We start from the raw sequence: 25,738 nt of genomic DNA on the forward strand, positions 1-25,738 counted from the left end.
AAGCGCAAGGTGTCATATTTTTGAGAAATGCCTGCAATGTTGGATTTGCGGACATCGCCCGTTGTATGCGAACATCGTGGTAAAAGCATATTAAAAATCACAACATTGCACTTGTCAAACTAATGAAACAATCTCTGGAGAGGTAAGGGGTGATGAGGATGGGTGAGATATGGGGCCTCATTACAAGTTAGCCGGTCCGGATTTAATGGTGCCTGTAAAACCATACCGGCACCGTTTTTCCGTACCGGCTAACTATGAGTACTGCGGCCGGTGGTGTTACACCCACCTGGTCTGCTCTGGCGGGCGTAAAGCCACCTGCCGCAGACGGACGTGGAAACACCAGCCCCATTACTTCATGGTGCCAGTGTTTCCACGGCCCCCATTCCCATGGAGTCCTATGTGACTCCACAGGAATGGGGAGTAACAGAATGCCAGCTCTGGAATTACCAGACCACGGGGGCTGTAATGCCCCGGTAATTCCGGCAATCCCAGAGCTGGTAATTAATTCCAAGTGCGACAGCAACCTGCTGCTTTTTCTGGCTCGGTTACCGCCGGATTTGGAATGAGGCCCGTGGCCTTAAAAAGCCCCAAAACTGGTGTTTTTTCAACTCTGACGTCTGCGAACAGTCAGGATGTCTGGGCCAGTCCTGTGATGTTCTCCAACAACACAAAAGTTTGGGGACATCCATGACTGTTTCTGAATTAAAGGGTTGGTGAAAAGCAGCTTTTGGATGGTTTATAACTGTGGCACCACTCAATGAAACTGCATTTTTCAATCTCATTCTCGACATGACCCTGAATGGTTCTCCAAAGTTTGGTCCTGTTTTGCCAAGAGGGAGCAAACATACAGGGGTGTCCACAAATGTTTGAAAGGCTTATACATGTGGTGCCATTTGACAAATCTGCACAAGTTTGCAAAAGGTTGTAGACCCAGAATTGAATGGATTTGCAAAGTTTGGTGGGATTTTGAAGAGTAGGCAAAATAAGAGGGGGGTATCAACATGTTTAGATGGCTTAAAATGGTTATGAGAAATAGACCATGAAACAAACTTGTTTCATGAAATATTCCTCATGGCCTGTTAACCATGATCAGGCTTCTACATATAGATTCCAGTGTGAGAGTGAGGCTAGATGGCGAAGGCAGAGTATCTTGTTGTTTGCTACATTTTGCAGTGTGAAGCAGGGCTGTATATTAGCTGCCACTTTGTTCAACCTTTATTTAGCGGATTTGCCAGAAGTGTTGCAACCACTAACCGCGTGTCCCGTGAAGTTTGGCCCACTAAAGGTTGGATGGCTAGCATACGCAGATGACCTGCTCCTCTTGGATCATACCCCTATGGGCCTCCAAAATATGCTTGATGCCCTAAGTGGATATGCTAGAGTCAATGGGTTAAGAGTCAATGGGCCTCATTACGAGGTAGGAGGTAGCCATGGCGCTATTACCGCCATGGCTACCCCCTTACCGCATTCCGGGTCCGTGTTGACGGAATAGGGACTTACCAGATCATTCCGACCTTGGAGGACCCGGTAAGTTACCCATTCCAGGAACCATTCCCCATTCCCATTCGAGCCCCCATAGGGCTCAATGGGAATGGGGATGGAGCTAATAACGGGCCCGCTATTAGCTCTGAAGTCCCTGAATGGGTCCCTTCCATAACGCCTGGCAAAACCAGGCATTGAGGAAGGGACCCGCTAAGGGACCTCAGAATAGGGTGGTAAGGGATTAACCCCACCGGTGTCCTTACCGGTGCCGGTAATCCCTTACTGCCCACCTCGTAATGAGGCCCAATATCTCAAAAACTAAGATAATGGATTTTCTGGGGGGGGGGGCAGTAAAAGTGGAGGCTCTAAACCTGTATGGAAGCTTGATGCCACAATGGTGGAAGTTGTAGACTGTTATCAGTATCTGGGTGTACTGATAGATAATAGGTTGGCTATCACTTTGGGAAAACACCAAGGCTAAGTGTATGCAAATCGCGCAATCATTGAACATGTTCATCAGCAGACAAGGGCAGGGCCGTCACAAGGGGGGTCCAGGGGGGGCAAACTGCCCCAGGCCTCGCGCTCAGGGGGGGCCTCGCGGCCGCCTGGATGACATTTCATCTTGGGAGCTGCGACGTGTCACTAGGATTTTTAAAAAAAGGATAAACAAAAAAGCACACAGCATGATGGGGATGGGGCGGGGAGGGCCATGGCCCACGGGGGATATAGTGGACACTGTGCAGGTGGCGCCGGCGGCACTGTACAATGTAACAGTTTGCCGGTGCCCGTTCCCAGCATGATTCCAAGTGGTTTGCAAACCTCGCATTTTGCAGACGATGCAGGCGTTGGAGTCAGAGATGAAGTAGTCAAGTGAAATTACTTCAGGACCTGGACTCCAGCGCTTGCGCAGCACTTGTGTTGGATTACATTGTGGCCTGGTCCAGGGGTCCTTGGATGATCACAGCAGCACCTGCAGGGGCCTATAGGCTACAGCAGCAGGTAAGGTATCCGAATTTGGTGAATGAGGGTCAAGTGCTAAAAATTAAAGAGGGAGGACTCATCAACAAACGAAATGGGATGTCTCGCCATAAATTAACGTATGAAGGTGAAATATGCACATTTCATTAAATTGGCTTTGTATAACCACTCAAATTGCACAGGATGAATGGATTTGCCTTTCACAAAATCAACACACACAACAACAACAAAAAGAGAGGATATTTTCATCTAATAGTGTTTTTGAAAATGTTAAAAGGTGTGCACGTTTTAAACTCCAAAACCAATACAAATGTTTTCCCTGGAGTGTGCAGGACTGAAATGGGACATTTCACCTTTAGTAGTTAGTTATTTTTCATCAGGTTATATAATGCAGTAGTGAAGTGTCCGTCCTGCAAACCTGGTGAGGACTTTCAAAGAGGACATTCAATGTTTCTCATTTTAGATGGGGGGACTGAGTCCACCCTCTTAAAAAAGTGGGTGGACACCGTCCACCCACGTGTACCCTCAACTTGAGCCGTGGGTGAATCAATGGGATCCCGTGTGTGTGGTCAGCACCATCCGTGTGTAAACTATAAGTCCCAGAATGCAACACAAAAATAGATATGCATATTTGTTGTCCCAAATTTCCAGCTGATAGCACTCAACCTTATTAAGGTGGGTGAAAACACCAGATTTGTTTTTTTTGGACGGGGTGAGAGCCCAATGAAGTGAATGGGCGTATAGAGGGCTTGGCTAGTGAGGCAGAGGACTGTAAGGAGGGTGACACCCTGCAAAAGCGTGCGAGTTGAGAGCTATGATAATGCCAATGCGGCCTTCTGTTTTTCGAATACATTGGGTTGGTATCTATTAGATTTTGCTCGCGTTTAACACCTCTTTCAGTTTATCTTCTGTAAGATCATTAGATTCACTTTTCTCATAATATGTACAATTATGTGGATCCGCCACAGGCACAGATGGTCTGATGCCAGCTGAAACCACCACTCAGAGCCTAGAAGGCTCACTTTTAGGCCTTCCTATGGTGGATATTAAACAAACAGCATATGCTCCATCAAGCTGCAAATGATGGACCCCTTCCAGCCTTCACTTCCCTGGGGTATATAGAAGTGTTATCACCTTGTTGCTTTTTGACACCAGTTCCTTCTCATCATCCACTTGCTGACAAAGTAGGATTTAAAGATCTTCAGTGGGCATTTAGTGTTTCAGCTCCCTGCTAGCTGGCTGTCTCGCCAGGCCTTTCAGCTCTTTCAGTTGAAAGTGGCTCCGGGGGACCCCAGCAAATGCCCCCATGTTGCCAGTCATCAGTTTTCTAACATGTCAATATATTCCTTTCTATATTCCTTTCGTTCTGGGGCTTAAAATGAGCGCCTTCAAATGCTCGTCTTACAGCTGCGTTTGCTGTAGCCCTTTCAGCGGTCACTTCCCTGAGGTACACAGAATTGTTATCTCCGCATTGCCTTCTAACACTGGTTGCCTCACATCAGCCAACTTCTGACAAAGGGAGATTTTAAGATTTTCAGTGGGCATTTAGTGTTTTAGCTCCCTGCTGGCTGGCCATCTTGTGAAAATTAGTGGCTATTAACTCCAGGCTGTTTTTCTTTTTCTCAATTATAATGTATGAACCCAACGGTGGCCTGAGACTGTTTTCCGCTCTAAGCAATGGGGGCCCCCAACTGTCATGTTGAAATGGGCCCCAACTCATCTTCAGCCAGGCCTAGGTAAAGAAAACATAAGTGTTATCAGGTGGCTAGACTGGCCTACATTGAATATTGGCCAGTCTAGCCAGCAATAACACACATGGTAAACAGCTGGTCTGTATATACGTTCTGTGGCATGTTTTCTTTTTCACTGGCTGTGAGTCCTTATATGGTAATGCTGGTCCAGATGCCTTTGGGTTCGGTGCGCTTTATAAATGCCAAATAAATAAATAAATAATATTGATTCAGCCTGCATGGACATGTATGCGAACAGCCAGCATAAACATGTTTTCATACTGGCACATGATGTGGGCAAAGGCAGCATTAAATGCAATGGAAAATGCTCCTGTGCATGTTTCGTGAGTTACATCTACTGGGTTTGTCTGTGGCCTATCATATAAAACCAATTGCAAACTCTATGGCCTTTCACCCTAATTTATAAACAATTTTAATTTGCTTCAAAACAATTTTGGGAGCAGGAAAACTTCTCAAGCACCGCTTGTTAGGGCTCCTCCCTCACTGTGCTCTGTCAGTCCCACATAATTGGTGCACACATTTAAGCTTCTCCAGTTCAAAAATTCATCAGCTGCCACTGAACATCATCTACCTGTCACTGGGTATGATGTGTGTTTTACTGCACACAAAAGGGCATGGTGCTCCTCCCTAAAGCTGGCGTCACACACAACCCACCGTCATGCCATCCTATATAGATTTATGCATATGGCAAAATTGTTATTCTGGAGGGAACTTGTCTTCAGTACAGAAACTTAACTTTGCTGTAGTTGATTTGCTGTCATAATAATGAACCGTATTTGGGTTGCTCCACACAAACTCAATGGAAGATTTCTTGCATCTCCTGTTTGAGGCGGCAACGCTGGCCCAGTGCAAAACATTATGAGGGGGCCTCACCAAACGTTTTGCCCCGGGCCTCACCACACGTTGTGACAGCCCTGGACAAGGGGGCTGCTCTTTTAAGACAATCGTGTTACTATATACAGCCACAATTGTTCCTTGTATACAGCATGGAGTCAAGATATGGGGACCCACTTTGTTAGATAACATAGCGAAATTTGAAAGCAAAATATTGCGGATGCTGTTTCGGATGCCAAAGTATCTCCCCATTGGATACATTTTGCTTGAATGTAATGTTAGAGACATAAGGGCTGTTACTTCCAACAAAATGACCATGGGATATCATAAATTGCAACTACTTGATAATGGGACAATGGTGGAGGTCTATCATGCTTACCAAGATCTTGAGAAGTTTGAGAAGTGTGGAACAATAAGCAAACTACGCTCTGTATATCTGTATTGGTCAGCAAGGTGTGTGACTCTGAGTAGGTATTTACCGTGGAAGAATCTCAAAACTTGGGTTAAGGAGCAAACGCATGTTTTCTGGACTGAGGTTGGGGTGGACATTTAGCATCCACGAGACAGTGTCCCTTTTCCGCAATATTGGCTGGAGAGGCACTTTACCCCAAAACACCTGGAGGCCTTCCCTAATATGCAAATGAATAAGGGTGCTCCTGGGAGTCCCTCTGCCAGACATTAGTCCTGGTTACGAGAGACTTACCCAGAGTCTTTAGCTCACTATCTTTCACAGAGAAGAAATATCCTAAACATATCAGTCTTTGTCCTGCCCTGGGGCAGTCCAGCACCGAAATGCTAAGCAATTCTCCTCTGAACAAGAGTACCAACAGCATCCCCAGACACGTGTTTCGGTCTGGTTGGACCTCATCAGTAGGGAGGAGCTGTGCCTCTCTAAGAGTAGTGAGCAAGGGGTCCACGTCTGGATTGCCCTAGTTATTTAGGGTGAGACCCAAAGTTACTTAAATATGCCTTTGTCAAAGGGACGTTATGGTTCCAAGTAAAACCGAAAAACCCTTGAAATTCGCCAGTTATGGTAAGCTAAGCAACCATAACTCGCGCCACCACCGTGCACTGCTAAGACTAACACCCAGGACATCAAAGATGACATCACAAATGTCATTGATGACATCACTGATGACATCACATGTGTATGTACTTTTCATGAAATATGTGTACAAGGGATTCTTATTATAATATTGCGAAACAAGTGTCAAGGATCATTGCAATAAATATCATACCCTAATTAGTGCATTGAACGATGCATTGATATAAATAGCATTCTATTATCGGGTTCTATCTAGTATACTAAGCTACTCATACAGAAACATAACATTGTGTGCAGCGTACAAGATGGAGGTATAATATTTGTAATGTTAAATGTTGAATAATGAAATGATAATTGTTTTCTTAATAGATTTTTGTGTACTGTGAAATATGTAATACATAGCTAATAAAACACATGTATTACATAATTGCATTACTATAGACAAAACACAAAGACACAAGAACACATACCAATATGGGTATATACAGGGAAAGTGAAGTTAGCAAAAAAGCACAAATAGTAGCAGAAACAATTCATAACTTAACTGATTATTTTCATGCAAATAAATGATTGCTCTGTTTCAAAGCTGCTATTTACTCTATGTATATGTATCACTTGATGTGATTGGACCCACAGGGAAAGAACAGCCATAAAAAAACACAACAGAACTATCAGAAAGTGCTCATAAATCTAGTGATTATCTTTATGCACAAAAAGGATTGCTGTCTTTCAAGCTTGTGTCTTCCCATATGTATATGTTTCATATGATGTGACTGGACTCTAAGGGAATTACTGTAAGAACCTACTTGAAGGATACGTCTACAAGTAAAATAAAATGTTTAGTTTCTGACTGTTACTGAAGAAAACCATGTGGCCTAGATATGTCAGCAAAAGAGAAAAGAGTGAGCCAGACATGTGATGTCATCAGTGATATCATCAATGACATTTGTGATGTCATCTTTGATGTCCTGGGTGTTAGTCTTAGCAGTGCACGGTGGTGGCTCGAGTTATGGTTGCTTAGCTTAACATAACTGGTGAATTTCAAGGGTTTTTTGGTTTTACTTGGAACCATAACGTCCCTTTGACAAAGTTTTTTCACTGAATTTCATAGATTTTTAGTAGCGCAACTTAACCATAACGTCCCTTTAACAAAGTTTTTTCATTGAATTTCATAGGTTTTTATTAGTGCAACTTAACCAGAACGTCCCTGTAACATTTTTTTTTTACAAAATTTTAAAGGTTTTTATTAGTGCAACGTCACCATATCATCCTTTTCAATAGATGAAGACCAGGTGGTAAAAAAAAAACAAAAAGATTTTCCAAGATGGCCACCATGGAAAGGGAAGGTGGGGTGTATAAAGAACACAACAGGGCATGAGCGGGGGGTGGGGGGGAAAAAGAAGGAAACAAGGGGCATGAGCGGTGGTGGGGGGAACACGAGAGAGACACGGGGCATGAGCAGCGGGTGGGGAGGAACATGAGGGAGACACGGGGTATGAGCGGGGGGTGGGGAGGAACACGAGGGAGACACGGGGCATGAGCGGGGGGTACAGGACACACACGGGACATGAGCGGGGGTGCGTGGGAAAGGAGAGAGACAAGGGGCATGAGCGGGGGGTGGGGGGAACACAAGGGAGACACGGGGCATGAGCAGGGGTGTGGGGGTAACACGAGGGAAACACGGGGCATGAGCGTGGGGTGGGGGGAACATGAGGGAGACACGGGGAATGAGCGGGGGGTGGGGCCAACAGGAGAGAGACACGGGGCATGAGCGGGGGGTGGGGAGAACAGGAGACAGACACAGGGCATGAGCGGGGGGTGGGGCCAACAAGAGAGACACAGGGCATGAGCAGGGGGTGGGAAGAGCAGGAGACAGACACGGGGCATGAGCGGGGGGGTGGGGAGGACAGGAGACAGACACGGGGTATGAGCAGGGGATGGGGGGAACAGGATACAGATACGGGGCATGAGCAGGGGTGGGGAGAACAAGAGACAGACACGGGGCATGAGCGGCGGGCTGGGGGGCAACAGGAGACAGACACGGGGCATGAACGAGGGGGTGGGGGGCAACAGGAGAGAGACACGGGGCATGAGTGTGGAGTGAGGGGGTACAGGAGACAGACACGGGGCATGGGTGGGGCAACAGGAGACAGGCACGGGGCATGAGCGGGGGGGTGGGGAAACAGGAGACAGACACGGGGCATGAGCGGGGCATGGGGGAACAGAAGACAGACACGGGGCATGAGCGGGGGATGGGGGGAACAGAAGACAGACACGGGCATGAGTGGGGGAGTGGGGGGCAACAGGAGAGAGACACGGGGCATGAGCGGGGGGTGGTGGGGTACAGGAGAGAGACACGGGACATGAGCGGGTGGGGGAACAGGAGACAGATACGGGGCATGAGCGGGGGGTGGGCGGGAGGGGAAAAGAGACACAGGGCAAGAGCGGGCGTGGGCGGGTGGGGGAAAGAGACACAGGGCAAGAGCGGGTGTGGGCGGGAGGATAAAAGAGACACGGGGCAAGAGCGGGGGTGGGCGGGAGGGGGAAAGACACACGGGGCAAGAGCGGGGGTGGAGGGAAGGGGAGAGAGACACACGAGGCATGAGCGATGGGTGGGGGAAAGGGGAGAGAGACACGGGGCATGAGCGGGGGTAGAGGGGAGGGAGAGAGACACACGGGGCATGAGCGGGGGTGGGGGAGAGGGAGAGAGACACACGGGGCATGAGCGGTGGGTGGGCGGGAGGGGGAGAGACATGGCGCATGAGCGGGGGGTGGGCGGGAGGGGGAGAGACACACGGGGCAAGAGCGGGGGTGGGGGGGAGGGAGAGAGACACACGGGGCATGAGCAGGGGGTGGGTGGAAGGGGAGAGAGACACACAGGGCAGGAGCGGGGGGTGGGCAGGCGGGGGAGAGACACACAGGGCATGAGCTGGGGTGGGGGGGATGGAGAGAGACACACGGGACATGAGCAGGGGGTGGGGGGAGAGAGAGGCACACGGGGCATGAGCGGGAGGGGTGAGACACACGGGGCATGAGCGGGGGTCGGTGGGATGGTGAAAGACACACGGGGCAAGAGCGGGGGTGGGCGGGAGGGCGAAAGAGACACGGGGCAAGAGCGGGGGTGGGCGGAAGGGGGAAAGAGACACGGGGCAAGAGCGAGGGTGGGTGGGAGGGGGAAAGAGACACAGGACAAGAGCGGGGGTGGGCGGGAGGGGGAAAGAGACACGGAGCAAGAGTGGGGGTGGGCGAGAGCGGGAAAGAGACACGGAGCAAGAGTGGGGGTGGGCGAGAGGGGGAAAGAGACACGGGGCAAGAGCGGGCGTGGGCGGGAGTGGGAAAGAGACATGGGGCAAGAGCGGGGGTGGGCGGGAGGGGGAAAGACACACGGGGCAAGAGCGGGGGTGGGCGGGAGGGGGAAAGACACACGGGGTAAGAGCGAGGGTGGGCCGAAGGGGAGAGAGACACACGAGGCATGAGCGGGGGGTGGAGGGGAGGGAGAGAGACACACGGGGCATGAGCTGGGGGGGGGGAGGGAGAGAGACACACGGGGCATGAGCGGGGAGTGGGCGGGAGGGGGAGAGACACACGGGGCATGAGCGGTGGGTGGGCGGGAGGGGGAGAGACACATGGGGCATGAGCATGGGTGGGGGGAGGGGGAGAGACACATGGGGCATGAGCGGGGGGTCGGGGGAGAAAAACACATGGGGCATGAGCGGGGGGTGGGGGAGGGGAGAGAGACACACGGGGCATGAGCAGGGGGTGGGCGGGAGACCGAAAGACACACGAGGCATGAGCGGGGGGTGGGCGGTGGAAGAGAGACACACGGGACATGAGCGGGAGGTGGGCAGGAGGGGGAAAGAGACACGGGGCAAGAGCGGGGGTGGGTGGGAGGGGGAAAGAGACACGGGGCAAGAGCGGGGGTGGGCGGGAGGGGGGAAGACACGGGGCAACAGCGGGGGTGGGCAGGAGGGGGAAAGGGGAAAGAGACACGGGGCAAGAGCGGGCGTGGGCGGGAGGGGGAAAGAGACACGGGGCAAGAGCGGGGGTGGGCAGGAGGGGGAAAGAGACACAGGGCAAGAGCGGGGTTGGCTGGGAGGGGAGACAGACACACGGGGCATGAGCAGGGGGGTGGGCGGGAGGGGGAGAGACACATGGGGCATGAGCGGGGGTGGGGGGGAGGGAGAGAGACACACAGGACATGAGCGGGGGTGGGCGGCGGGTGGGGAGAGACACACGGACATGAGCAGGGGGTGGGCGGTGGGTGGGGAGAGACACACGGACATGAGCAGGGGGTGGGCGGCGGGTGGAGAGAGACACACGGACATGAGCAGGGGGTGGGCGGTGGGTGGGGAGAGACACACGGACATGAGCGGGGGGTGGACAGGTGGGAGAGACGAGCTGGGCACGAGCGGGGCATGAGCGGGTGGTGGGCAGGAGGGAGAAAGACACACGGACATGAGCGGGGGGTGGGCGGGAGGGAGAAAGACACACGGACATGAGCGGGGGTGGGAGGAACAGGAGACAAAGATGGCAGGCGTCTCTGAAGCCAGACCCACTGCACGCTTTCACGCATCCAATGAGAGAGCACGTCAGATGTCCGCGGACATCACGCAAGCTGCTTGCCCAAACACCGTCCTGTCCGCGGAGCAAACAGGGAAGTGTGTCCGCAAAGCGAACACAGATATTACTAATTTTTTTCACTTACCTTTTTGTCATTTTTAAAAACTACTGGACGGATTTACACCAAATAAAGCAAAGCACGCTTTCAGGACCAAGCCGCCGCTCCTGCTGCAAATTTGGTGTAAATACGTCCAGCGGTTTGGGCTGTAGGCGTGAGCAAAGTTTTTTCCCATTATGTCTATGGAAAAAAAAAGTTTTGGGACCCCCCCTATAACTTTGCCCCTCCTGGACGAATCCTCACCAAACTTTGCAAAAAAATTCAGAGTGACCCAAATACTTTTTTTGCAAAGTTTGGTGAGGATTCGTCCAGGGAGAGCGAAGTTATAAGCCGCCGAAAAAGTGCTCTTCCCATGGAAACAGCAACTTAACCATAACTATATGGCCACTACCGTGGCCGTGTAATATATATATATATATACATACATACAAAGCCCTAAGTGGAAATAAAAATAATGGCCCTCATTACAACCCCGGCGCTAAACCATGGCGCTATTAGCACCATGGTTGGTGCCGGTGTTGTAACGAGTCCGCCATGGTGGAATGGGGAAATTCCAAACTTGGCGGGGCGGTATTTCCCCATTTCACTATGGCCCTTCCCCATTCCCATTTTCGCCCCATAGAGCTCAATGGGACTGGGGAAGGCGCTAAGTCGGTACCACAAATTGCGGTACCGTAATTAGCACCAAGGTCCCTTTGCGGCACCCTACTTTAACGGCTGGTGAAACCAGCCGTTAAGGTCGGGTCCTGCAAAGGGACCTCGGAATCAGGCGTTAAGGGTTTAACAGCGCCAACACCTTTTACAGCACCGCTAAACCCTTAATGCCAGGGTCGTAATGACCCTCAATAACTTTCATGAATGTGTACACATGTTTTTAGAAAGATTATGGACCCAACATTGAATGTTTCTGCAAAGTCTGAAAAGATTTTGTTAAGTTAGGGCTAAGTTATATGACTATTTTATGTAGATACATTTTGACACTTTTCAAAAAATCAAACATGGGTGGATTTGCAGCAAACTCATGTAAGGAGCATTGGGAAGGACCTGAAAGCATGGTTTTGCAAATGTGCCCATGTTTTATTTTTTTGAAAAGTGTCATAATGTAGGTATGACATTCAACAGCTTGAAGTGGCGGACTAGATTACAACAAACTTGTGCAATGAGCATTTGGCAACGACCTGAAAGCATGTTTTCGGAAATATGTCTTGTGTAAGAATATAAGTAGAAAAACTAGTGATATACATTTGGTGTGTGGGTAGTGAGCCTGGCCCTCGGCAAATGTAAATATGTACTCTAATTTGCTTATTGGGGCATGCGGCATGGCCGAAGCCCATGCCCCATGGATTTGGAGACTGGCCATGGCAGCAAGCCATTAGAACTGGCTATTGCTTACATTATTATGGTATAGTGGACACTGAGCTAGGATGCAGGGTAGGCGCAGTAAATAATATGGGTTCTTTGGTTATGCTAGAATCATGGTTGAGCCTTATGGTGTAGGCAATTGACCGATGATTTGCATTCCCAACATGCGCTGCTGATAATGACGGACATAAGTATGTGTTGCAAAAAAATGTTTCTTAAATAAGGTTTAGACATCTTTCATATATGAAAAGAGGAAATATTAATAACCTATATACAGTAATGTAACACCATGAAACATTTTCATTTATAAAAACCTTTTAAAAAGACAGAAAAAACGTTGTTAAAGGAATGTTACGTTAAAATGCATCCCACCTTTGGGGGGCGCTGTTGCGCACGACGAAGATGGCTGCCTGAATCCTGAGCTCCTGCTCCAGTACAAGATCCGTCCGGAAAACATCAGTTTTGGAGCCACCTAAGCACCCACAAATGGCTGTGTAGACGAGCCGAGGTCTGGTCCCCAACGTCTCCAAATCCTGGTGGAAATCGGTCTCTGGCGCCGAAGTTACGCTGCTCTGAATTTCGCCCGACTGGTGTTGGGAGCGCGATCCGGCTCGGAGTTCCAGGCAGAGGCAACGCGGAGCCGTGGACTCTGGCAAGGAGGAGGCCGAGTGGGGGCGGGGCCATTGTCAGCGGCCCGCGCCTGACTCGCGCCCACGCTGAGCAGCTGCGGACTGAGAGCTGTTCGGCCGTGAAGATGAGGAGACGTTGTGCCCCCCTCAGGTACGATACCCGCTACTCTTCTGTTGCCCCACACCCTGGAATTTGTGGCGGAGACGCCACTAGACACGGCGGTGTCATCCTGTTACGCGGCTGCCCATGGCAGGGAGCCGGCACGTGGGGCGCGGAGGAATTGGCCCCGAGTGATCCGACACTCCCGGTGGACGGGAAGCCGGTCTGTGTGTTACGTGCGGGCCCACGCCCGCTAAGACATTACATAAATTTACAGAGGCCAAAGCCCACGGCTTCGTGAAGCAGCGGGAGGTGAGGGGCCCCTGTGCCAGTGAGGGGGGACTGACGGAAACGCCCTACTAGCGGGCAACATTGCTCCTGATATTACATTGCACGCCCTACATCCGTGTACTCTGCTGTGGAGTCCTTGCCTCCCGGTCCCCATCTAGAACTATCTGTTTGTCGTGGGTGCACATACACAGGAGATTACACTACCTTTGGCGACTTCAGGCACGGTCGCCCTAGCGCATGAAGCCTTGTGCTGGTGGCCTGGCCGACCCCACGTGCTGGTGGACTCCCAGTCGGGAGAAAATATCCATCGCTGGTGCCTAACATTGAGCCTTGGTGCCCTGGTGCTGGGGTCCCTGCCGGAAAATCTACAGACGTCTTGGGAGCAAGTGGGGTGAGGTGGAGGACCCCTGTTGCCCCAGCAGCAAACTCTGTCGTCCTGATCCAGGTGGCTTCGCTGAATATCCATAAACAACGGGCCGGGGCTGGCACCATGGGCGAGCCGCACAGGGCTGGGAAGGGAGGCAAGACGCCCAGTAACAAGAGGAAGGGTCCTATGGATGCATTTACCGGCAGCCAGGCGCCGGACGACTTAATTGAGGTGCATGCTGACGCTAATGAAACCCCAGCTGCAGACATTGAAGGACGGTAGGACAAGCTGACCATGCTTGTGGAAAATGGATTCCGAGCAGTGAACATGAAACTGGACGATATAGTGTCTACCATTGGCTCCCTGAAGGCAAGAGTTGAAAAAGAGAGCATACATGTCACTGATGCAGAAAATAGAATTAGTAGCAACGAAGACGCTATCTCACAACATGGCCGTGACATCGCTCAGCTTAAGGAAGCCATGACTAAAATGCACCATAAATGCGAGGATCTTGAATCTAGATCAAGACGTAATAACATCTGTGTGGTTGGCGTGGCGGAGTCATTTGGGAAAGGCCAAATGGAGAAACAACTTGAACAACTGCTTAAAACACTATTCGGTCCTGAGTCATTCTCCGAACATTTCTTGGTGGAGAGAGCACAATAATTGCACGGCTGTTTAACTATAGACATAGGGACACAATCCTGCGGCTGGCCAGGGAGGCTGGTACGCTTCAGCACGAGGAATGCCGAATACATATATATCCAGACTTTTCTGCCGGGGTCCAGGCGAGCAGGCGATCATATGAACCAGTCAAGAGACTCCTTGGAGACCGCCAGATTCCATATGCTCTGATATTCCCGGCAAAGATGAGGATCCAACATGCGGGTAGGGCACATTTTTTAGAATCTCCGACTGAGGCCACACAGTATATAGAGACTTCCATACCTCTCCCCCCGAGGGGGGGCAGGCCGGCACAGAACAATAGACCAAGACCCGAGGACTAGGGATCTCCGGCGACCAAATTGGTCTGTATCCTTATGTAGTATCCACTGCAGCCTTATGGGTCCTACAAGCAGGGCGGCTCCATTCCATGTGACTATTGGAGATTGGAGCCAATCAGGCGGCCATGTGAGGCAACATGGCTACCCAGGGAATGTTCCACGATTGTTTTGGGTACATCGTCAAGTTGGGGGTAATGATGAGGGTGGGGGGAGGTAAGAGGGCTTGGAAATGGGTGTTCTTGGTGTGGAAATTTGGACCACCTGAAGGGGTTTCATTTGAATACAAGGTTGGCTTCGGCCGGAAGTTTGGTCAATGCCAAAACAAGCTCGACCACGGTTATTGAGTGGGTCAATATTCCGCAGTTGATGTGGGCGGTGGGTGGGACAAAGTTTGGGCAGATGTTGTGGGTTCCTGGTGTCAGATCGGGATGGTTTGGGGAGTTTCTGTTTAAAGGATTTCGATTGTTAAAATCAGAGAGCGGTTGCATGGCAGAATGGCCGCATCACTTGCAACAGGGGCGAGGCTACGGACAGATGATTTTTACAACATGCGGGTAAGGCACAGGCTGATAGGGGCTTAGAAGTCAAGCTACTCTCCTGGAATATTCGCGGGCTTAACAACCCGGTGAAGGCGAGGAAGGTGGCAGCATATGTTACACGCCACGATCCTCATATTCTTTTCATTCAAGAGACGCACGCACTGGGTAATGTCAATTCTGCATTCCTGCCAAGATGGGCCCCCCAGAGATACTACACGGAATACTCAACACAGTCTAGGGGAGTGTTAACCCTCATACACCCCAAGCTGTGCTTTAAATACCACTCCAGTAAAATAGATCGGCTTGGCAGATATGCACTAGTCTGGGGGGAGTTGGCGGGATACCAATTAATACTTGTTAATACATATAGGCCAAATGTGGACGATCCACAGTTCTATTGTACGATACTTGATATGCTGACTACGTCAGGGGAGGCACTGATAATCTGGGGCGGCGATCTCAATACTATTTTGGACCATCCCTTGATCGGTCCTCTACTGCCCCCAGGGCCCCCTCCAGAGCCGCATTGGTTGTGCGGCAGTTGATGGAACAGATGGATGTGATAGACGCTTGGCGCACACTGCACCCTACTGAGAGGAAATTCACCTTTTACTCTTCTGTCCATGATTCCCATTCACGTATCGATTACTGGTTCATTAGCTCACCCCTGGCCGGCATGGTCACCAGTTGTGAAATACACCCCCGCACCCTCTCTGACCACTCACCAGTAACACTTGGCATTCAGCTGGGTGATGCCCCTCCTCCAGTTAGACTGTGGAGAATGCCCCCCGCCATACTCAGGGACACTAATATTTGCGAAGCCCTCCATACTGAGATCACGGAATTTATTGAAATAAATGAGGGGTCAGTAACCACTTATGCTACTCTCTGGGAGGCATTCAAGGTCTGGATCCGGGGTACTATCCTGGGCAAGTCCACGGGTATGCTTAAAGCTGTAAGACGGGAGCTGGGCGCAGTCGAAACTAAAATAGGCCTTTTACAAACTGAATATAGCGCCACACAGGACAAGGCAACACTATCGCAAATGCATGTCGCGTTGAAGGAATTCAACGCGTTAGCCAGCAGGGAAGTCTTATACATGGCTGCGCCTGCCAAGGCCCGTAGATATGGGGAGAGTAATAAGGCCGGGAAATTCTTAGCCACCATGCTTAAAACAGATAGACATCGGAGCCCAATCCCTGTTATTTTGACACCCACTGGGGCTTTGGTTAATAAGGAGCAAGACATTAATTCCACCTTCGCTGAGTTTTATTCCTCCCTTTATTCCAATCATGACATCAAAAGTAAAGAAGACACGTTCCAGTATTTGGATAGCCTAAACCTCCCTACACGGACCACTGAGACCCGTAACATACTGGATCAGCCCATCACTATTGAAGAAATCGCAGAGGCCATTAAATCTCTATCAGGGAGCTGCGCCCCCGGCTCGGATGGACTTAGCGCGGAGCTATATAAGGAATTTAGGACTGAACTAGCCCCCCTACTGTTAAAGGTGTGGAAGGAGGCGATAGATCAAGGGAACCTTCCAGAATCGATGCGCGAAGCTATTATTACTGTCCTCCTGAAACCCCGTAGACCTGCACATGACATGGGTTCGTATAGACCGCTCTCCTTGATTAATACTGATGCGAACATTTTCGCCAAGGTGTTAGCCACCAGGCTCCTGCCGTACATGTCGATCATTGTTCACCCAGACCAGGCGGGCTTTATACCAACTAGATCTACAGCTCTCAACCTGAGGCGCTTGTTTAATGTTATGGCACACATTGATCCCACAACAAAGGCTGCCGTGGTGGCCCTTGATGCCGAGAAGGCCTTTGATTCTGTGTCCTGGTCTCATCTCTTCCCGGTGCTTGAACGATTTGGCTTTGGCCAATACTCAAATGCGTATAGCTACTATATACTCACCCGACTGCTAAGGTTCTGACCAACGCCACTTTGTCCCCCTCGTCTAGGCTCTACAGAGGTACCAGGCAGGGCTGTCCCTTTTCACCTATACTTTTCGCACTTACTATCGAGCCGATGGCGGAACATATACACCAGAACCACTAACATAGAGGGCTTAGGAGGACCGCCCCCCCCAGATCATTTCACTATATGCTGACGATACCCTGCTATATGTCCGCGACCCAGTAGAGAACGTACAGCACATAATGTCAGACATACATGAGTTCTCGGAATATTCAGGGTACAGAATCAATGTTCTCAAGTCCGAAATATTTCCCCTTACGGATTGTACGGATAACATCGCTGCAATTGCTGGGCTTAGGCCCACCTCGACTCAAGTACGTTACTTAGGTATTATGGTGGCCAGGGACAAACAATTGTTATATACACAGAACCATGGTGAACTGTTACTGAGTTTGACGACCAAGTTCCAAACGTGGGCTAGCCTTCCCTTGTCCTTGTATGGTAGAGTGGCTATTCTCAAAATGGTAGTCTTACCCAAACTCTTATATTATTTTAACAACATTCCGATATGGCCCGGCAAGTCCTTTTTCATGAAACTCAAGTCGCTCGCCTCTAATTTCGTTTGGAATGGGAAGACGGCCAGATTGGGGTGGGATAAAATGGTGGAACCATTCTCACGGGGTGGCATTGCTGCGCCAGATTTTGAACTATATTATCTGGCTGCACAGGCTCAATTTGTTAAACACTGGTTTGACCCTGATGACACATCTCCCCACATCCCCATGGAGAAACATGCTGATCGGCCCAATGACATCAGATCACTTCTTAACCCTGTCTATGGAGACACATGCCCGTTTGACCCGGTATATACAACCATACGCGCCTGGGCCAAGATATATAACAGATTAGGCCTTGAGACCCCCTATGACCCGGAGGTCCCCCTGTGGAACTTCTCGAGTATATCCCCAACATTTGATAAAGCCATTCAACAATCCTGGGATCCTAACAAGTTATTCACACTAAGGGACATGTTCCCAAATGTGTGAACTCACTGACTTCATTGGGATGGTGGGAGGAGGCCCACTTAAACGCTTTCAATATCATCCTATGAAAACTGCTTTTGCGGCTAGATGGCCATCTTTCCTGTTGGAACCCCAGGTACATGAATGTATTAGGGCAATAGTATCCTCTAATAGTCACAATAAAGGGGTCTCGTTGGTATACTCACTAGTACAAACCCACTCCCGTCACATAATATGATAAGAGAGACCTGGGAGCGGGATACGGGCACTCAGATTGATGAAATACGGTAGTCACGCTTCTGTCAACTCACCAGATCCGTCTCTATGAACGCGGGGCTATGGCTGATCCAGTTTAAAGATCTGAATCAGCTCCACTATGCCCCCGCCAGACTGGCCAAATTTGTTGAGAGTTGCACGGGAGCCTGCCCCAAGTGCAATGCACCAAACGCTAGTCCCTACCACATGTACTGGTCATGCCCTTTGATTATGGAATTCTGGCGGGAGTTGGCAGAACTCCTCGAAGACATAACGTCGATTCCGGCGACCCTGTCCCCCTTAAAGTACTTGCTTGGTGACATTGGTAAGGTGAAAGAAACTATGAGGCGTTTATTTAATATTTCATGTGTTGTCGCCAAGCGCTGTATCCTTAAATCATGGAAGTCTACAACTGCACCATCCAGAGCCAATTTCTTAAAAGACTTATGTTTGGTAAACGACGATGAAGAACTTTTTGTTTTATCGGTCCCGACACAGTGTCGGCCCAAAGACATTTGGTCGCTGTTGGGTATTTATTTGTGTTCCCAGATACCGGACGAGGATGCTACGCCTCTCCCTTCGCCATGATGTGGGATGTTTGATGTGTTTTTCTTGCTACTCTGTATATATGTGCCAATACTGTACATGCCTCAATACCTTGTCAAATTCTTTCTTTTGTGGACGGTCTGAATGCTAACCTGCTCTCTTAATAAAATAAATGTTTTAAAAAAAAAAATACATCCCCCCTTTAGGACTACCCTGCTCTTGTAGTTAGCAAGTGGCGTCCCACCTTGGCATCCCTTTGCATTTCCCTCCTGGGTTCTCATGAGCACTTGCCCATCCATATACTGCCCCTTCTATTTATGCACTTTTCTCACTGCACAATGCATATGTGCATTTATAGGAGCACTGTGTACCATTTATTTTGTATAAGTAAGGGAAATGCAAATGAAAAAGATTTCTATAAGATTGTTAAGCGACAGTTGCTGTGTGGAAGCTTAATATGGTTATGCGGTTATATGTACAGTTTTTGAAAGTGATTGGTGGATTGATGTGCGACTGTTTGAAAGCAGGCATTGAGGGAGTGTTATAAATATAAAATTAAAAAGAGTAGAAAGGCTTCCCTGTGCAATGATGTGCATATGCCATCTGAGTCTTTTAATGATCCATGGCCTTGAAAGGGGACTGTGGAGACCGCAAATAGTTATAAAGGTCCGTCGATTATGGACCTTATTGGATGCTACAGAAAAGTATGTGGGACAGAAAATTGTTTCTGTCCTTTTATATTTTTCTCTAGTATACAATTGTCCATTATTGCCATTAGCATAACACAAAATGCTAATGGAAATGTTGGAGAATTTTATTGAGTCTAACTACTTTACTGAGAAATGTAAAGTAGATGGAGTCTATAAAAGTATTTTTGAACTTCTATTTTTTAACTGTGAAAGGTGGTTCCTGTTTTTTCATATGTATTTTCTATTTTTTGCAGGACAGGTCAGAAAGTAAGGTGGGGAGAGAAATGAGGGAAGAGTTACCAACCACAAATATGAAGGGCAGATGGACAGGGGAAGAGGTGGCGCATGTGTTACATATAAGGTAGAGGGCAGTGTTTCTCATACTCCTTGATAACAGCTTCAATAGCTCTTCGAAATTGCTTCCTCCTGCAGAGTGGTGAGTTGCCCTATGTACAAAGTACTGTTGCTTTCGAAAGATATGGATCACCAGCCTCTTTTATCGCTTGCAAGGTAGCTGGTGGGATTTTGTGTCCCACAGAAGTAGGCTGTTTGGTTACAGTATTGGTTGAGGAAGATAGAGTGGAGGAAGACAGCCTACTACTTTCTGAGAAAGGAGCAACCTTTCTGACAGCATTACGGAGGTTGGATTTGGTATGGCGGAGCATGGAGGTGGTCCCATAAGTTTACTATCCAGGTAGTCCTTGACTGAGTACAATGTTGCACTCAGTGCATTTCACTTTGGTAGCTTTAGCCTTTGCTATATTCCCAACAGTGGTAAAGAACTTCCACACCCATGATTCTCATTGGGTGCTAGGGATAGGCAACTCTTCTACCTCATCGTCTTGGTCCTCTTCATTGTCTTTTGAATTACCACAGGTTTTTCGTTGTGTAGGTCCTCCAGCTGGTGGTGGCACTCGGGGAGGAGGGATGGCAATAGCTGATGCCTTTTATAAGATCAATAACAGTTTTGCAAATATTCTTTCAAGTATGTGCTGTGTGCTAACTTGTTAATAAATAATGAGTAAGAATAGGTATAGTAGCTGTACAAGGGGAGATTTTGAGCTTCAAAGTTCCTAGATGTGCTGAAAAAAAGTTCGGAACTGTTCGCGAAGCATGGACCCGTTCGCGAAGTGTGGATGCATTCGCAGACACGTCATCATGCCATGCGCAAATGTATGGTCACGTGACACTGTCTGAAAAGTCAGCGCTGATGTTAGATGTTCCGCGAACTTCGTCAAACACAAAAACTGTGGAAAAAGTGTCAAAAAGTGTATAGAAGTGTTAAAAATTATGTTAGAAGGTGGGTAATGACAGAGTTTTTAGGTGAAACTTTGTAAATTGGACAAACATTTCATATTGCTATGTTGAGGTAAGTATGATATTAGTAAGTTGTAGGAAGTTAGCATGCACTGGTAAAAACCCATGAAATTCACTGAACAAACCTTCTTAAAGGGACGTTATGGTTAAGTTGCACTCATTAGAACCTATAAAATTCAATGAAAAAGCTTTGTTAAAAGGACGTTATGATTACAGGTAAAACAGGCAAAAAAAGTAAGCTAAGCAACCATACCTCCCGCCACGACCATGCACTGCTAAGACTAACACCCAGGACACGAACAATGCCATCACAAATGTCATAGATGACACCACATATTAAATGAATTTTAATGAACAGTCCCTGCAAGGGGTTGAGCTTATAATGTTGGAAACAAGATGTTAGGGGTGATTGGGAGAACTTTCATGAACTTCTTAATGTATTAAAGAATGTACTCACGTTAACAAATCATTACATTCTAGTGTTGTTAGTAGAGGAGCCTAATCATACATACATATAGGCAATGGTTGCAGCATGCAACATAGAAATACAATATTTCTAATCTGGTAATTTCTGATAGTAAAATAATAAATGCTACATCATGAGTGTGTTGAGTAATGTTAAACGTGGAATAAATAGGTAACAATTGAAAATTTACCACACACTTGTGTTAGAAAAAATACATATAGAAATGCACAATGCATACTAATTAGAGGCACAGACATGAAAACTGAAGTCAGGAAGAAAGAAACAAAAGCACAAAAAAATGACAAACATTAGAGTTAATCATTATGTACACAAATTAATTTGGTGTTTGAGGCGTGCTTATTGCCCCATGTATGTGCACTACGAGCTCAGATTAAACTCTATGGAAAGTATGTTAAGAACATATTAAAAGGTACATTTGTAGATATATAGCACCTTTTAAATTTTGGAAATTCTCATTGTCAGTAAATACTAAAAACTAGCCTAATGTCATTAAACAAAATCAAGTGGCCCAGATATGTGATGTCATCAATGATATCATCCGTGACATTTGTGATGTCATTTTTTTTATGTCCTGTGTGTTAGTCTTAGCAGTGCACGGTGGTGGTGCGAGTGATGGTTGCTTAGCTTACCATAACTGGTCTAATTTCTGGGTTTTTTGGTTTTACCTGTAACCATAGGTTTTTGTGATTGCAACTTAACCATAACGTCTCTTTAACAGCGTTTGTTTCAGTGTATTTGATAGGTTTTTACCAGTGTACCCTTAATTTGCTACAAATTCCTTATATTATACTCACCCCATAGTATATATGTTCACTGAAAAAAAGGTTACAGAGTAGTTAAGTTGATCAGAAGATAGAATGCAACAAAACCCTTGAAATGCAGCGGATGTTGGAAGTCGTTACCAACTTAACTTGGTGCATTCCCGTTGCAAAGTCCATGAGCACATACATACTATAAGAGAAAGGAGTGACAAAGACATTAAAAATGACATTAAGTTGGGCATAGGATTATGGGGGACATCAACAGGAACACGCCAAATAAAGCTGGTCATTACTTGCCACATCCGCTGAATTTCAAGTGTTTTGTTGCGTTAAATCTGCTCAACTTAGCTACACTTTAACTAAAGTTCTTTCAGTGAATTTGGTCCTCGGCAAGCAATTTGAAATTTTTAAAAGGTGGAGTGAAAAACGATTTTGTGTTTACTATTTGGGCCTCATCACAAGTTGGGCGGTAGCGCTACCGCAACTCGGTCCAGCGCAATTTGTGTCGTATGAAGAGTTGCTAGGGGCCAGTAAATCCTCATTCCCCAAAGGACCCAATGGGGTTAGGGAGCACTAATACTGCTCGCGGTAACAGCGCTGAAAATGGCCCAAAAATTGTCATTTTTACCTCCAACAATAAGTTGGAGCTAAGAATGCCATTTTCCACCCAACTCGTGATTTGGCCAGCCCTTGCATGCGGCGGTAATACCATTACCACTACATTTAAGGGTTCAGGCCAAACTGGTGATGAGGCCCTTTCTGTTTATACTTCCGTTGTTATTCTCCTAATTATAAAATGAAAATAGTGCTTGCAAATTGCACTTTGCAGACGACATTCCAGTGGAATCTGCTGCTTTTTATCAGGTGAATAATGGAGATGGAACCCATAGGAACCCATTTTGTGCTTACGTCTCCATGACAATCTCATGCAAGTATAAATCCAAGTCTACTCTTGAGGGAGGAGATCTTAACTGCTCCCTGTCCGTGCTAGCAAACGGGCTGGAGCGGGAAATGGTCATGTAAAAGCACTACGCCTTCGTTTTACGCCTCCATTCCCTGCACTGCCGGTTGTAAATGACCCCATCGTTGCTGTATGAAAAATTCATTTGGGAAGTGTTCTTCATTGGCTGCACTTAACATCAATATTAGTTGTGAGATGTTGTTTTTCCCCCACTACTTGTGCTATAAAGATGCTATGGTAAAGTTGTCACAAGTTGATCCGAGGTTGTCTTTATGTACAGGAATAAATGAACATGCATTTTTAAACGTAACCATGTGTTTCATCATCTCGTTTCAGACAATCCATGTGAAACACAGGACCCTTATGAGAACTGCAAAAATGAAAGTCCACTCTGCGGAATTTGGTGGTATTCTTTCAGCTGTCCTGCCGCGTGTAAATGCAAGGGCAAAATAAGAAACTAGGCGTCATCACACATCCCTATGCCCTGAAGAAGTGATCCAACCACAGCCAGAATCAGGCCAATTGATTGACACTTCTTTGATTTTGCCTGGAGTAGTGGTACATTTTCTTAGATTTGCAACAATGAAATATGTCTCTGTGTGCACCTTGGAAACATTGCATCTGGAGAATTGTAGTGCTTTGCAGTTACACCAATCATCAGAAACTCCATTTCTAAATGCCTTTAGTCGTTACATATGCTTGAAGGGGGACAATCTTGCTGTGATGTGGGAAGTAGAAATGTTAGCATCAGTCTGCTGGGCAGAGCGGCGTCCAACTTTTGCTGCCCACACGCTTGGGTTTCACTGCTCGGGAAACAGGTGGATCACGGAAATGATCAGTGGGCATTCAAAACAATGGGCCCATGTCCACAGACATGATCATCACCGGCCTTCCAGTGCACGACCATTTAATGTCGTTAGGGGTGGTAAAATGAGGTGGAAAAGCACTTCGTAATTTCTGGCGTGCTTTCCTACTAAGCTTTGTGTCCGTCAATGAATGCCTGCATGCTATGTTCATGCAGGTGTAAAGCAAATGTATTCTTCTGTAGCCCGCCCGAATTTAGCACTTGCTCTAAGCAGGCAGATCCCTTAGGAATCCGTCGTAAATGTCATCAGCAAAGCTTCATTTGCAGGAGGAAAGTCGATGTTTTACAAAACAGAGCATGCAGCTGAAGAGTAAAGGCGATTTCGCAGGTATGTCCACATCACATTTAAACACTTAGGGCCTGATTCACAAAAGTCTTACAAACACTTTGGGCCTCATTACGACCCTGGCGCTAAGTGTTTAACGGCGCCGTAAAAGGCTGCAGCGCCGTTAAACACTTAGCGCCTTACTACGAGGTCCCTTTGCGGGACCCGACCTGAACAGCTGGTCTAGACCAGCCGTTAAAGTAGGGACCCACAAAGGGACCTTGGTGCTAAGTACGGTACTGCAATTTGCGGTACCATACTTAGCGCCTTCCCCATTCCCATAGAGCCCTATGGGGATGAAAATGGGAATGGGGAAGGGCCATGGTTCAATGGGGAATTACCACCCCGCCAACCTTGGAATGGGGTGGTAATTCCCCATTGAACCATGGCGGACCCGTTACAACACCGGCACCAACCATGGCTAATAGCGCCATGGTTTAGCGCCGGGGTTGTAATGAGGGCCTTTGTAATGTAAGCCAGGGCCATGAAGCCTTATTTTATAAGGAATGTTAATTGCACACAGGGAACCACCTGCATAAGTGCGTGGGTGCTGCTGCATCCCCTGCATCACATTTTAAATATTACAATGCAGGGAAGGAAGGGGTGAAGAGAGATGAACTTGCATTTACTCTTTCATTTTTCTCACTGGCTTGTGAACAAGTCAACGCTGAATGGCAATGAAATTTTGCAAGCAGCATTTACTAAATAATTGGTAGGGAATCCTCCTGGTTTTGAACAGGTGCAAAATCAAGGCAGATTCCTTTGGAATCAACATTTTCATGCAGGCATACAATGATATGCACTAATGGGACGGGGGAGGAATGCACACTGAAGAGCTTCTCTCCAATCAATGCCCCTACTACTTTTGTTATTGCTTCAAAATGGTGCAGAACCTTAAATGAAGGCATTAAAGCATTATGCCAAACTTTAGCGCCTCAATTTTGTTGTTCCTGCTAATATCATTCTGTGAAAGTGCTAAGGCGAACGCAGTCCGGCTACAAACTGCAACATCTGCCCTAGGGCTCATACTGTTCAAACATGGCGCTTGTGCATGTGCAAACACTCTGTAATGCTGGCAATTTACCACAGTTGTGACCCAGTGAAGTTCAGATGGGTGAAGGGCGCGTGACATGAGTCTTGCTGATGATGAAGCTGGCTCTTCACACTGATCACAGACCTGCAGTGAGTGCTTGGCAGGCAGAGCTACCCTGTATGGATTACAAGAGCTATAACATTGCAGCAATGAGATATATATATATATATATATATATATATACATATATATATATATATTTTTTATAAAGAACACCAGATTCTATTACAACTTTTATAGGTGAAACCTCTTATATATGCTCATCTACTAATTAACAGAGATGTGTTTCTTTTCTTTTAATAAAACCTATCCCTTTGATTACATTGTCCTGCCGCATGCTAGGGGACCTAGAACTAAGTCCATCACCCCAGCAACTAGAGCTAAACTGAACTAATCAAAGCCAAGTGACAAGCGATCAATATTCC

General features: G+C 47.7%; 1 protein-coding gene across 1 annotated transcript in view; it reads left to right on the forward strand.

Moving 5' to 3' along the window:
• Positions 1-25,487, forward strand: part of LOC138453170 (cysteine-rich venom protein-like) — a 635,825-nt gene extending 610,338 nt beyond the window's left edge. The window contains exon 10 of the mRNA XM_069605762.1: positions 23,367-25,487. Within this exon, the coding sequence (XP_069461863.1) occupies positions 23,367-23,491 (125 nt within the window). The 3' untranslated portion in view covers positions 23,492-25,487. The remainder of the gene's footprint in view (positions 1-23,366) is intronic.
• The last annotated feature ends 251 nt before the right edge of the window (positions 25,488-25,738 follow it).

The sequence above is a fragment of the Ambystoma mexicanum genome, chromosome 4p (assembly GCF_040938575.1).
Source record: "Ambystoma mexicanum isolate Mex_15411 chromosome 4p, UKY_AmexF1_1, whole genome shotgun sequence".
NCBI classification, from domain to species: Eukaryota; Metazoa; Chordata; class Amphibia; order Caudata; family Ambystomatidae; genus Ambystoma; species Ambystoma mexicanum.